Here is a 14,822-nt window from a genome sequence, read left to right as displayed (position 1 = left end):
TTGAGCTTTGTTGCTTGATCATGTAAGAGTGAAATAAGTGGTATGAAGTCACATACAGAAAATCAGTTCTATTCAAAGAAGTCTAGTTTCTGTCTCAGATCTCTGTACCCAATTCCCTTTCATCGTGAGTGTTCAGACTGTTCTTTGTGCTTTTAATATAAGCAAATATGTATGTGAGTATTCAGATTACCCTCTTTCTTAGATAGCTGGCACACTGTGTAATTTTCCCATCTTTTCCAAACCCTGTAGCTAGCCTATAGTGCTTGCCATATGCACTGCATAATGGATTGTTTTATTTATTGCTTATAACATCGTAAGGCAGATACATTTATTCATTTTACGACTGAACAAACAGGCATTGATCCTCTGTATTAACTAACTATTCCTGTCCTGCGTGAGCACATCCTCAGTGGCCATCTGAGCTGGACTCTAGCTTCTGTATTTGCTTCACTTCCGGCACTAATGAATGCAGAAAAAAGAAATTAAACCTTTATTTGGGGTTTTTAGTGCTCTAGAGCTGGAGTAAGAGCAAGGACGTTTTTCCTGACCAGAGTCACTCCCAATGATTATAATGACACCTGTCCCTTCACTCCAACTATTCTTTTATCCAAGAGTCCTTTGTAAGACCATCCTGTGACACACTGGCACATCTCCTTTAGAGTCTCTATTTCGCTGTAATTATAATAGAGCTAAAGCAAAAGGAAACTCCTTTAAAAGCTAAAACTTAACAAGTTTCAGCTGGAGAGATTGTACAGTGGGCTTGCCTTGCATGTGGGTGACCTGGTTTTGATCACCAATGCTCCAGATGGTTCCCTGAGTCCCGCCAGGAGTGATCCCTGAGCGCTGTCAGGAGTAAGTCCTGAGCACTGCTGGGTGTGGTCCCCGAACAAAAATAGTAAATTTATCTCAGCGGGTAGGGTGTTTGCCTTGCATGCAGCCAACATGGCCGACCCGAGTTCGATTCCTCTCCCCCTCTCGGAGAGTCTGTCAAGCTACCGAGAGTATCTCGCCTGCATGTCAAAGCCTGGCAAGCTACCCTTGAGGTATTCGATATGCCAAACACAGTAACAAGTCTCACAATGCTACTGGGCCCGCTCCAGCAAATAGATGAACAACGGGAGGACAATGATACAGTGATACGGTGATTTTTAATTAGTGAATCACTATGAGGTAGTTACATACTTAGAAACTTTTGTGTTTGCATTTCAGTCATACAATGATTGAGTGCCCATCCTTCCACCAGAGCCTATTCTCTACCACCAATGATCCCAGTATCCCTCCCACCACCTCCACCCCATCCTCCCCACCCCACCCCACACTCCTCTGTGGCAGGGCACTCCCTTTTGCTCTCTCTCTCCTTTTGGGTGTTGTTTGCAATAGAGGTATTGGGTGGCCATCGTGTCGGTCCATTGTCTACTTTTGGCACACATCTCCCATCCCGAGTGGGCTCTCTGAACACCCTGTAGTTGGTGATCCCTTCTCTTTCTGAGCTGCCTTTTCAAAACCCCAGCACGTGAGGCCGGCACTTATCTCTAATAGTAAAATAATTAAAAAAAAAACAAAGCAAAACAAAACACAACACAAAAAAACAAATAGCTCAGACTGAAGGCAAAGAACTTGTTGGCTGTGGCTTGGGGACAGGGGTGTGGTGAGGAGGGGGGGCATCATTTCACAGTGCCGGGACGGGAGAGGAGGAGCGTGGCCTGGCTTCCCCGTGGGCAGGACAGGGTGCCCCCACCCCTTGCCCACTGGATTGGCAGCAGGTTGGGCTGTTGAAGCTTCGCCTGCTGGGCCCAGGGTCTTTGGGGGCTATGGCTGTTCATTCCTGTTGGGAAGTCTGTGAGCCCGCAGATTGTGCGGCTTACTCGGCATCAGCACCGGGACTCCTCAGTGGCCTTCCCTTCCTTTTCGTTGCCTCATTGGGTTGTTTTTGCAGATTGGTGCATGTTTAACCGCTGCGGGGTTCCTTTGTGCCAGAAAGACTCGAGCCTTGAAAACCTGAAGGCTCCCCCAGCAGGCTTGGTGCCCACCCCCTCTGAGAGCAGGAGGCCAAGGGCTGAGGGCTCCCGGCCCCACAGACAGGTGGTCTCTGGATCCGGCCCTATGACTGCTTTGTTGCTGTGGTCCTGCAGCTGCAGCTCATTGCTGGCACTCGTGTGCTTGAGGCTCCCGCCCCAATCTTAAAGTTTTTTTTTTTTTTTGCATTCACAAAACATTTGGTGAAGGCCCATCAATTGTGGAGAACGTGCAAGCAACTAACGTGAGCCCTTTTGGAGTGAGCACAGAAACCAAAGGGAGCATTTTTGATGATCCTGCAGTCCTGTGATTTGCATTGCTGGAACTGCACCTAAAGGGTTTTGATGGCGGGGGTCAGAGGGCTCTACATTTCAGAATGGTGAGGACAGCTCATCTCTCCCAGGCATCTGTGCGGTCCTTCTCAGTGTGGTATATCCCCTCTGTGCATTGGCTAGTCTGAGGGTCTTTTCAATAACAATGGCAACTGAGTCATCTTGCCTTGGGAGAGAATCAGACTTTTAATGTAAAGTACTTCCAGGTTAATTATTTATTTGAACTGCTTTTTTTTTTTAAAAAAAAAATGACTTGAGAGCTAGTTTTTACACACTTTCCAGGGAGAAATCTTGGGCCTACCTTATTTTCTGGGTGATGTAGGGCAGTGCCTCTGGGGGAATCCTCTGGCCTCGGTGGATCCCCCAAGAATGTTGCAGGAGGGCCAAAGGTGGAGAGCTAGCACATCTGGGTGGGGCGGAGGGAGATACTGCATGGAACTGGGGGCCAACCCATAGGATGGGGACCACAGGAGGAGACAAGGTCAAGGGGCTACGGGTTGGAAAAAGAGTGAGAGACAGAGTGAGTTTTGTGGCATCTGGTGTTCCCCTATAGTAAGGGAATGTCCTGGGTGTGGTGGGAACACACAGGACCTATTGTTTCTGCCACATTTGAATTAATGATGCTGGGAGTCTTGTTTCTGTCTTTTTACAGCACTCTCTCCTCTTACGGTCCTAAATCCTTTCTTGCTCTGTCCTAGTAGCCGATCCCTCCTACTTCCTCATTCTTGGATTGTGTGTTCTGTAATCTCCCAGTAAAGTAACCGGACAAACAGACTCACCAAAGAAAAGGAGTTGGGCCCTGGGAGTTGGGAGTCGGCATAAAGAAACCTTAGTATTTTTTCTTTTTGAAGCCAACTGATTTTCGTGTTTTAAATTTAGTTTGATGTTGTTTTGGGGTCACACCAGGTGTTGCTCGGGGCTTACTCCTGGCTTTGCACTCAGGAATCACTCCTGGCGGTGCTCGGGGGACCCTATGGGGTGCTGGGGGTTGAACACAGGGTCTCCTGAAAGGCCCTACCCGCTGTCCTATCTCTCTGGCCCCTGTTTGTTTTAATTTTGAAATGAAGTATGGCATACACAGGAGAACGCCAGTGTCACTTAGAGTACTGCCTGAAAAGTTGAAACGTCATCTCAAAAGAGAGCCAGATCAACCTGTGCCGGCGGCCACTAGCCTTCTGGAAGCTTCCTTGTTTGCTCCATCTCTTCCCCTCACCTCATAGTTTGCAGTTCTCTTCACCCTGTTCGGAATTTTGCTGCTGGGGAGATAAGGAATATATTCTTCCTGATGCAGCCTCCCCAAGACGGAACTTGCCTGCTGTATAAGTCGCCTATATCAGTCAGACGGTTGTGGTTTCTGGTGTACTCAGAGTTGCGAGACCGTCACAGTGTCAGAACACTTTTATTATCCCACAGAGACCGCTCGGCTTCCCAGCCCGAGGTGCCCCCTAACCTACCTGTTTCTGTTTTGTTGCTTGGTTTTGGGGCCTCTTTTGGGGCTATGCGTAAGAGTCCACACATGGACTTTGATTAAAAAAGCCGAGATGACTAAGTGGTGGGGAGGATGGAAGGGATGGGGTCCATGCCGATGAGAAATGACCTGCGGATGGGGGTGGAGGATTGTGAGCACTTTTTTTTTTAAATTTATGAAGGAATTCCTTTTTATTTTCCCTCTTTTCATGTAGGCACCGTGAGAGTAAGTTGTTACAGAGTTTCAGGCATAATACAGTGTCCCAACCTTGTCCCACCATCAGCGTCCACTTCCCTCCATCAGTGTCCTCAGGCTCCCGCCGCCCCCAACCTGCCTCCCTGGCTGGCACATTTTTAAGGTGAATTATTGCCCGCTGGGTTCCCTGTTTACAGCAGTGTTGGGCCCGGTGCCTTAGATCATGCAGATTCTTCACCTCTGCCCCAGTTTGGTGTCCGTGGTAGGCTGGGGTCTGACACTTCAGCGGTGATGAAGGCTCAGTTAACATTGTTGTAACCATGTGACCTAAACTCTTGTAATAGCACTGTAGCACTGTCCTCCCATTGTTCATCGATTTGCTCAAGTGGGCCCATAACATCTCCGTTGTGAGACTTGTTGTTACTGTGTTTGGCATAATCATTAAAAAAAGCCATACCCACTGTTGTAAAAAAAACAAAACGAAAAATAAAACAACCTCCCCCCCCCAAGAGTTTTTAAGTTGATAGAAAGTGGAGAATGGCATTTTATTGGTTACCCCCTCTTGCTCCCCGCCCCACGAATTTCTTTGATTTCCTGCACGATAGAATCCTCTGTTCCTTAGACAACTTGCTGGATAACAGTCTGATGATGACATTCGGTCCTTCGGGGGGAGGCTCCTGCTCTGAGTTCACGGGCTCATCCTGCGCTCTTGGGTGCCTTGCGCCCAGCAGGCGGGATTGCCTGATGTATCGCAGTTCAGTCTTCTGAGGCGTCCACATTCCTTACGTCCAGTGCTGACCTCCTGGCCAGAGGAGCTGTGTTTTACCTGTGCCACATTTCAGTCATAGGAAAAAAAGGTAAATGACTGCAAATAGCAAGCACTCATCAATAGGAATTTATTGAAAAGCAAATAGACGTCCAGATGCCGTAGGCTTGGTACAGCTGTGGCGTTCCTGTCTCCACACATGTGTTCTGTCTCATTGACCAATGGAGAACCCCATCTTGAGTTGTGTGTAAGGGGGGAGATTAGTCAAGATACATGAAAGAATAATAATAAGAACTTTGGACAACTGACTTCATTTCCCTGAATCCAAGCTTTGTTATCTGTTAACAGTAATGAGTGAATAATTATTCAAAGCACAGGGAATTTGGGGACCTCCCACGTGATACTCAGGAGGCCCAGGGCCGCCTCATTGATGCTCCTCCAACAAGAAGGAGGTGACCCGGGACAGTCCGGCAGTGCTCAGGGGCCCGCAGGCTGCTCCCAGTGATGCTCGGGGATCGAACCAGGCGTTGGCACTGCAAGTCAGATGTCTTCACTCCTGTGCCTGCTCTGTCTCCAGCCCCAAAGGAATTTTCTAGACATCCATTTTATGGGCAGCACCACCTGTAAAAATGAATAGAAGGTCTGAGCTACTACAGGCATTCACATTCCAGTTGTTTTGCTTTGTGGGGTTTTGTGTCCTGTCCCGTCCTGTTCAGGAATACTGAGACACTCGGGGTCACTGTCCGGGAGCATCAGATGGAAGATGGTATCCCAGGTCGTTCAGGGAGAGGTGCTCTGCGCTGGGTTCACAGGACTGGCCGGCAGGATGGCCTGGCGTGTCACGGCTCGGTCTTCTGAGGCGTCCACATTCCCCCTCACTCCTCTGGAGCTAACCTCCCGGCAAAAAGGAGCCACGTTTTGCCTGTTTCTGCACCACATTTCAGTCATGGGGAAAAAAGGTAAATTACTGCAGAAAGGGCTGTGACCTGCAGAAAGGGATGTGACGGAGGCGCAGTCTAATGATGGGCATAAGCTAATCATTCATATGCTAATCGTTCTCTGAGTTCATGCTCTCAGGGCTGAAATCTCAGAGCTATTGCCGGGTGGCCCTGTTTGTGTCCACTCTCGGCTTTCCTGAGAGGCGAACCACCCCAGGAAGCCGCTGGCGCTGGTCAAGCCCTGCCGTCCGCTAGTGAAACCGGCCTCTCGGGGCTGCTCCTAGGATGTGGGGACTTGATTTCTTCAAAATCTTCCCAGCTGTGGGGCCGCGAGGTGGCCTGGTGGTTTAAAACTCTTGGCGGTGGCGCAACACGGGTGCCAGCCTTGGTGCCTGCGGGGAGCACTCCTGGTGGGGCCCCAGAAAGTCCCCTGACAGCTGCTGAGGGACGGGGAAGCGCTGACCCAGGAACCGAATCTCAGGCGCTGGGTCTGAGGTGATCCCACAGCCCCCATGGTCTCTGAGCCCACAGCCCCGACTGCCTCTGCCTCGTGGAGGGAGCTGTGTCCTCCCCGCTCCACCCCCCAACCCCCACGGCTTCAGAGTCAGCTAGCTCTGAGAGCCTCTGCTCGGTTTTCTCCTTCCTCTTGGGTGTTTTCCAGGATTATAGAGGACCTTAAGGTAATTCTTTTTTTTTTCCCTTGATTTTTTTGAAACACATAATAGCATCTATAGAGTTTCAGCATTTATAAAATGCTTTTATGATCTCATTAAAGCCCTGTAATTCTTTTAGAAAGGTGTTTTTATCCTCACATTGCAGAGAACCTAGTCAAGGCCTGGCGAAAACATACGTTAAGGTGAAGGTGGTGTCAGAGGACTTGAACCTGGGTTCTCCCTCCGAACCAGCCTTTCTAGCAGACGTCCAAGCCCAGCTTACATTGTCCCCATCTGGATCGTTTTAGGGTCTGTTAGTAAATCTTTGCTCACTCTCCATCTGACTGAACTATATGCATGGTTTGTATTATGATGATGATGATGATGATGATTTTAGGAAGCCATAGCTGGTGGTGTTCAAGGCTTGCTCTTGGCTCAGTGCTCAGGGATCACTCCTGGGGGGTGCCTGACCTGGGTTTGGTCCCTGGAACCCTATATGTCTGTGGTTTTGCTGGTTCTTGACTGAGTTTCAGTGGCAAGAAGGAACCATATATCTAATTTTTCACCTCTAGCTGGGTAGATTTTAGCTTTTTTGGGTTAGGCTTCTAATTACTTTTTTTCCTTTAATGAGAAAAAAAGATTTCTCCCTAGCTTCAGATCTTGAGGTGTAATTTGAAGGGGAAAAGGGATTTTATCGAAATTTGGAAACCCTACAACTTGACTTTTGGCCTGTATTATGTTTGGTAAGTGGTGGATGTTAAGAATCGCCCTTCCTCATGGTGTTTGCCTTTCATGCGCTTGACCCAGGTTTGATCCCCGGCATCCCATACGGTCCCCTGAGCCCTGCCAGGCCCGATCCCTGAGTGCACTCCTGAGCACCGCTTTTGGTGTTGCCCCCAAACAGAACAAAAAGAATCATCCTTACTGAAGGGGATGATTGAGATAATGATCAGTGCTTTTTAATGAACTTAGTTGGTGAGTACTTGGATCAAGCACGCCACCAGTACCCGAGTTACTCTTCTAGAATAATAAATGGTTAGATTTAAGCCAGTAGACTCAGTTTAATATCCTCCTGAACAAATACCACACCCCAGTTCTGTAAAATAGGCATAAATTTGTAAAGTCATTTTTTTTTTGTCGTTGTTTTTACCCACCTTTCTGTCTCTTTTTATTAAAGTAACATTGCTTTAGGTTTCAGGTGTGCCACATTGTAATCTGATATCTATATTGGGATCCCTAGAGAAGAAAACTTTTTTTTTATGGGGTAGCAGTATGTGTAGGGGGTTGTCACACCCGATGATGCTCAGGGATCACTCCTGGCTCGACACTCCGGAATTGCTCTTGGCAGTTCTTAGGTTCTGTAGGGATGCTGGCGATTGAACCCAGGTCAGCTGCATGCAAAGCAAGCATGTAAGGTGAGTTTTAAGAGGGTTCTTAGCGGTGACACATTTAAACAATTCTTCAGTTTACATCTGTGATTTTGCTTTCCTAGTGACATAGTTCTTAGTGATAATCAGCCTTTTAAAAACTCTGAAACTATAGGCGCCAGAGACAGTCGTACAAGAGGTGACGCACGGGCCTTGCATGTGGCTGCTTTCCCCATGACCCCAGTCTTATGCCCAGTTCTGTCAGACGCTGCAGGGGTCACTGCTTCACACAGAGCCAGGAATAGCCCCTCAGCATCACCTAGCCCCCACTCCTACCCACCTCTGCTCCCCCCACCCTGCCCCGGAACCAACAATCCTGTAAAAAGCAGAAGGATCATCAATTTCAGGACTTCAAATCCAGTTTAATCATGAAAAAGTCATTCAAGGTAAAAGTCGCATCAGACGCAGCCCCAGGTTAAAGCCACGTGGCTTCTGAGGCAGAGTGTGGGTGACATTGGGGGTTCAGGGGGGTCTCATGTCGGGCCCAGCCCAGACTCCAGGAATCATGGGTATAGGTAGCTGCCAGCTTATGGTAGAGTTGGGCTGGAACCTGGTGTCTTGGGTCCTGTGTTTCTTCCTTCTGGACCATACTCGGATGGCTGTTGTCATCTGCACACGAGGTGGAAAGAGTTGGTGTAGCTGTGAGAGGACGTCACCACAGGACAGGGGCCAGCAGGAGGAGGCGGCTGAGGTGGGGGAGTGTGGGGGGGCGGTTTCCGCCCAATTCCACTTGCGATGTAACTGCGGGTGGGCTCTGCCCCAGCGACTCAGGTTTCCGGGCGTCCTGTGGCCTGTTTGCTCAGGCCCAGCAGAAGCCCCAGCAAGCAGCCTTGTTGGCTCCTGCAGGCAGATTGGAGCAGAAGTATTGGCTGAGCTGGAGGGACAGGACGGGACGCGGCAGTCACATGCGCGCCTTACCCAAGAGGCGTGACACCTGCTGGCTGGAGGCCTCTGCTCCGATGCCTCACAGAGGAGCAGATTTCAGCCACTCTGGACGTGGGGGCTGCTGGTGTGTGTGTGTGTGTATGTGTGTGTGTGTGTGTGTGTGTGTGTGTCTGTCTCCCCGTCCCAGTCTTCACTGCAGTGAACAGGGGTGGCCCTGAAGGCCACCAGCTAGATTGGTCTTTCCCTTTGCTGAGACTTCCTCTTGGCCATCGGCTTCTGCTTTTGGCACAAAACAACAGAAAACACAAATAAGTTCTCTCTTCCTGGCGTGGTGACTGGAGGATGTGTCTGGATTCCTGGGGTTTCACTTCCCCCCACCCCCCCGCCAGTTGGAGGCAATACCTCTGCCTCACTAGGGGACCCTCCTCTGCCTCCCCGAGCCTGGTGTCCCCTTGCTGTGTAACTCCAGACCATGGCGGCATCTCCCTTCCCTAACTCAGCTGGGTCACCTCAAGTCACCTTCAGTTGTTCTGTTCCCTCTGGCCTCTCCCTGCAGGGAAGGTAACTTCCTCGTGTATTTTGTGAGCTCAGACGACTGTATTTTAAGGTTTGGTATCGGAGCCAGGACCGTGTCTGTTACTGAACACGTAGTCATGTGTGGGCTTGCTGGGTCCATGGTTTCCTTGAGATACCTTCCGAGAGCAGGAGCGCCTGGCAGGCGTGTGCCAGTTCTTGGTGCATGTTTCTGGCGTGTTTTTTTTTTTAAAACATCCTCGACACCCCAGAGATCCTGGAGTCTGGGTAGTAGTCATGAACGCTTCGTATTTGGAGTCAAGAGCAAGAGTCTATAAATGCTGCTTTATGTATCTGTGCAGAGCATCGTGTCAAAGAACGCCCTGCAGTACCGGGGAAACTCTCAGCACGATGCCCAGGAGTTTCTGCTGTGGCTCTTGGACCGGGTTCATGAAGACCTCCACCATGCAGTGCAGCCGAGCGGCCAGCCGCCTCTGAAGGTGAGCGCGGGCACTGGGAGGAGAGGGGCTTGCGTGGGCTTGCGGAAGATGTTACTGTTCGCAGTTGGTTCCTACCCCCAAATTGATGTTCTTGGTAGATGTGCAGGGTTTACTCCTGGCTCTGTGCTCAGGGATCACTCCTTGACCAGAACTTGGGTGCCCGGATTGCACCTGGTTGGGTGGCGTGCAAGGCAAGGGACTACGTTATCATACATTATCAGCTCCCTAAATGCTTACTGGCTGTTTCCTGCCGGGTGTAAGTGTCTAGGGATGCAAGGCGCTCGCTAACAAGAGGGATCATATTTTACAGGTATGTCTATAACAAAGTGATACTGGGGCCCGTAGTACAGCAGGTAGAGCACTTGCCTTGCATGCAGCTAACCTGGGTTCCATCCCCAGCATCCTATAGGGCCCCCCAACCCCCAGCAGGAATGATCCTTGAGCACAGAGCCAGGAGTAAGTCCTGAGCACCGCTGGGTGTGGCCAAAATCACCCCCACCCCTCGCTACCCCCTGGCCCCCCCCCAAAAAAAAAACACCTGATTTCTTTCCAGCTGTTTATAAAGTAGAAGTTTCCTTTCTGTTTCAAGGAGACAAGTAGCTTATTGATCACAGGAATTGATACTTTTTTTTTCTTTAAAGGAAGCCTATGCATGTTTCTGTTATTTGGATTGGATAGAACATAGGAACTGAACCCAGGTGCTCCGGGTTTACTCCTGGCTCTGTGCACAGGGATCACTCTATGAGTGGAGGTTGGGTGCCTGGATTGAGTCTGGGTGGGCCACATGTAGCAAGAGCAGGACCGTAGGACTGTAGACAGGACTCTCCATCCCGTCTGAGAATATTTCTTCTGAGAATCTGGTTCATTTTCAGTGTTCCTGCATATGCCCTTAATAACCTGAAGACAAAAGGATTTTCTCTTTTCTCCTTTTGGATCACATCCAGCCACATACAGGAGTTACTCCTGGCTTTGCATTCAGGAATCACTCCTGGTGGTGCTTGGGGGGGCCATGTAAGATGATGGGGATTGAACCTGGGTCTGCTGTGTGCGAGGTCAACGCCCTCCCCGTTGTGCTGTTGCTCCAGCCTGACCAAAGGGTTTCTTTTTGGGAAAGGATTCAGACTGGAGAGTCACTTCCTTTTCTGGTTTTAAAGCTGTGGGTCATTCCGCCCCGACTTAACTTTGATGTGTCTGGTTTCAGTAAGTTGTTGCGTTCTCCTGATTTAAGGTGCTTCTGTGCCCGAGTGCTCTGTGCTGTCACCAGCCTGTGGGGCTGTGTGCTTGGGGCGACTCCTGCCAGCCCGAGTTCGCTCAGGGCCAGGCCCTGTGCCTTACCTGTGGGTCTGACCACCCCCCAAGGTGCACACTGCGCAAGGTGGCAGCTTCTTTGCCCCGAGTAGGTGGAGAGTGGGAGAGGTGTGAAATTTGAAGTACCAGATCAGGCACCAGCGTTTCTGGGCAGCGCTGCTATCAGACCTATGGCTTAGGGCAGCCGGCGTGTACCGCAGGGTTGGGGATTGTTTCCAGAAGAGACTGAGCAGCAGAGAGCTTGACCAGGTGGAATCTGCACGGCCCGGACCTGCCGGTAGGCAGCCAGACCTGGCACTTGTTCACCCGCCCTGTGGCTGCTTCAGGCCCATCTTGGATCTGGAGTTTGTGCTTCCGATCTGAAATGGATCCATATTCTTCCCCCCACCTTTCCCCTCTTTTTTTTTTTTGCTTTTTGGGTCACACCCGGCGATGCACTCAGGAATTACTCCTGGTAGTGCTTGGGGGACCATAGGGGATGCTGGGAATCGAACCCAGGTCAGCCACACGGAAGGCAAATGCCGTACCTGCTGTGCTATCGCTCCAGACCCTCTTTCCCCTCTTTTTTAGCCTCCGTCGGAGACTGACCTGATGCCCGAAGGACCATCTTTTCCAGTCTGTAGCACTTTTGTCCAGGAGCTTTTCCAGGCCCAGTACAGGTATGCGCCCGTCGGGTCTCCTCTGCCTCCGCCTGCCCGGCCGAGTTCGCAAAGACCTTAACGCACTTTTCGTCTCTGTTTCTGAAGATCCTCTTTGACATGTCCTCACTGTCAGAAGCAGAGCAACACCTTTGACCCTTTCCTCTGCATTTCTTTGCCAATTCCTCTGCCGCACACAAGGTAAGATCAGAGCCCGTGAAGTCCCGACCATGTAATCCGATCGTGTTCCTGTTGGGTTGCTGAGTGAGGCGGGTAGCTGTGTGATGGATGTGTCACGTACTGTGGGCACTTAGCACCTTGTGGGACTGTGTGTGCCTGCTGTTGGCGGGTGGGCAGGTGTGCAGTGAGTTCAGGTGTAGTTTGTGAGTTGGTTATCCACTGATCTTGGGGCTGGAGTGAGAGTAGAGCAGGGAGAGCGTTTGCCTTGCACGTGACTGACCCGGGTTCGATCCCCAGCATCCCTTGTGGTTCCCCTGAGCCCTGCCAGGAGTAATTCCTGATTGCAGAGCCAGGACTCAGCCCTGTGCCGCTGACCTTAAAGCAGGATGTGGGGTGATCACGTGCCTTTGTGACTCCAGAGAACTTATGTCGCAGTTTAAATTTGCTGCTTGAGGGGCTGGAGCAATAGCACAGTGGGTTGGGCATTTGCCTTGCATGCGGCCGACCCGGGTTCAATCCCATCATCCTGTATGGTTCCCCGAGCACTTCCAGGAGTAATTCCTGAGTGCAAAGCCAGGAGGAACCCCTGTGCATCGCCAGTGTGACCCAAAAAGAAAATAAAAATTGCTGCTTGATTTTAATTGTTTCTCCACATTCCCAACAGTTAGGCTGCCTTGAAGGAAGCATCTAGCACAGAATCTAACGTTGCCCTTCCCAGAGTGCTCTTGATTACAGCGGGGGGGGGTGGTTCTGTGTATGTTCAGAGGAAATTCTTCCCTTTGGCTCCCAGGTCGCGGTGTGGGTTGGTGTTGGGTGCTGTGCTTGGTCTCAAGTCGTGTGTGTTTGACTTCTGTGTCTCGGTGGAAGCGCGTTGGACTAATGAGGAGATCTGACTTTGATCTGCACAGGCCTCTCTATGTCACCGTAGTGTATCAAGGGAAATGCTCGCATTGCATGAGGATCGGGGTGGCCGTGCCTCTGTCGGGGACCGTCGCTAGGCTCCGGGAAGCAGTATCCATGGAGACAAAAATCCCCACTGAGCAGGTGAGAGGCTGTGCGGCCCATCACGCACGCGCTGTGACCATGTTGCTTCGGTTTCCTCTGGAACCGCTTAACGCTTCTCTGCCCACAATGGGTGGGTAGACCTAAATATTTCACGGCTTTCAGTACCAAGAGGAGATGCAGGCTGGGGTAAGTATGAGGCCTGCTCTTGGTTCCTGTCATTGAAAAAATAATGTTTTTTTTTCAATTTCATTGTGTATGTGTAGTTAAAAATGGAAGCTATGGGGCTGGAGTGATAGCACAGTGGGTGGGGTGTTTGCCTTGCACGTGGCTGACCCGGATTCGATTCCCAGCATCCCATATGGTCCCCTGAGCACCGCCAGGAGTAATTCTTGAGTGCAGAGCCAGGAGTAACTCCTGTGCATCGCTGGGTGTGACCCAAAAAGCATAAAATAAACCCCAAAAACGGAAGCTATGACTTGACACCAGTGTTCTCTCGTAAGCTTTGTTTATAAAGTGTAATTGCTTTACATCTCTTAAATCACCCTTATGGATTCCTGTGTCAGGAGGAGGAAGAGCGCCCCATAGGATTTGAAGTTCAGAGAGGCTTTGAAGTTCAGAAAACTAAGCCGGTGGCTTTTGAAAAGCCCATCCCATTATGGTGATAAAGATGAGCTTCTTGCTAGAACAGCACGTAATAAATGCGCAATTAAGTTTGCTTTCTAAGGAGGGCCGGAGCGCTGGTACAGCAGGTAGGGTGCTTGCCCTGCAAACTGCCAACCCAGATTTGCTCCTTGATCCCTCATATAGTCCTGCCAGGAGTAATTCTTGAGTGCAGAGCCAGGAGTAACACCCTGAACATCACCGCGGGCTTCCCACCACCACCACCGCTATCTCCCCCAGGAAAAAAAAAGGGTTTGTTTTCTAATGAAATCTGGACAGTTTCTTGCATTATTGAAATGACAGAAGAAAGTTGTGTCTCTAGAGCATCACCCTTCTTTTTTGGGCACATTTTTGATAAGTAGTTATATTTCCAGTTATAATTAAACGCTCTTGGCCTATTGTGACTTAAATATATTGTTGTATCTGTATTACCTGTATATATATATGTGTGTGTGTGTGTATGTATGTACATACATACATATGTGTGTGTATACACACACACATGCACACACACACACACACACACACACACACACACTTTCCATTCACCATTGCAGTTTTGTTTGAACAAGTGTTCCCTAGTCAGGGTAGACTTGAGGCAGGGTGATTCAGTGGCTGAATAACTTGTCCCTAGATAGTCCTCTTCTCTGGGAGCTGCTGTGTAATCACTTGAATAATACGGTGTTTTGTGCGTTGTCCTCATGCGGCCTCGTTTGGGAGCTGCCACAGCAAACCAGTTGCAGCCGGCAGCGATACCTGAAGGCAGGCAGCAGCATCTCACGTTGTCACGGGCCAAGTGCTGGCGCGCCTGGAACGTGTTCACATTCTTTCGGACTCGGAAGACCTCAGGGATTCTTCTTACCTGCTTTGGGATCAGGGGAAGAACACAAGGGGAGGGAGAGGAGGCAAACCTGGTTGTATGTTCCAGGTTTCTGGTGCGGCCTGCCTCTGCCCCTCCCCTCTCCTCCCTCCTTTCCCTTCCCTTTTCTCCCTCCTCCCCCTCTCCTTCTCTCCCCTGTCCGTGATGACTGTTTCCCTGCACACCTGGGGGGCGCTTGGCTGGATGTGCTTGCGTGCTTGGCCATGGTGTGTGCTGGTACTCTGCACTTTGCTGTGGTGCTGGCACCTGGGGCGTGTGTGGGGGGGGGCGGGGGGGCAGTGGCTTCCTTGTAGTGCTTGCTGGACTCACTGTGCTGGGCTGTGTTCCCGGCACCGTTGCCAGCACATGGCTCCTTGTGCTTGCGCACACGCTTGCACACACACTGTGGGGCTGTCCAGGGTGCCCCGACAGCAGAGCCGGGGGTGGGCCGGGGCTGAACTCTCAGCCTGGCCATGCGG

At 50.5% G+C, this 14,822-nt stretch overlaps 1 protein-coding gene across 1 annotated transcript in view; it reads left to right on the top strand.

The window, feature by feature from the left end:
* The window catches only part of USP31 (ubiquitin specific peptidase 31), a 61,270-nt gene that overhangs the window by 20,691 nt on the left and 25,757 nt on the right, over nt 1-14,822 (top strand). Inside the window, exons 2-5 of the mRNA XM_056138773.1 lie at nt 9,556-9,693; nt 11,572-11,660; nt 11,748-11,840; nt 12,728-12,863. Coding sequence (XP_055994748.1) covers nt 9,556-9,693; nt 11,572-11,660; nt 11,748-11,840; nt 12,728-12,863 — 456 coding nt within the window. The remainder of the gene's footprint in view (nt 1-9,555; nt 9,694-11,571; nt 11,661-11,747; nt 11,841-12,727; nt 12,864-14,822) is intronic.

Source organism: Sorex fumeus, unplaced genomic scaffold (genome assembly GCF_029834395.1).
Source record: "Sorex fumeus unplaced genomic scaffold, SorFum_2.1 ptg000130l, whole genome shotgun sequence".
Taxonomy (NCBI): Eukaryota; Metazoa; Chordata; class Mammalia; order Eulipotyphla; family Soricidae; genus Sorex; species Sorex fumeus.
The sequence above is the reverse complement of the archived record's forward strand: the minus strand, read 5'-3'. Positions and strand labels throughout refer to the sequence as shown.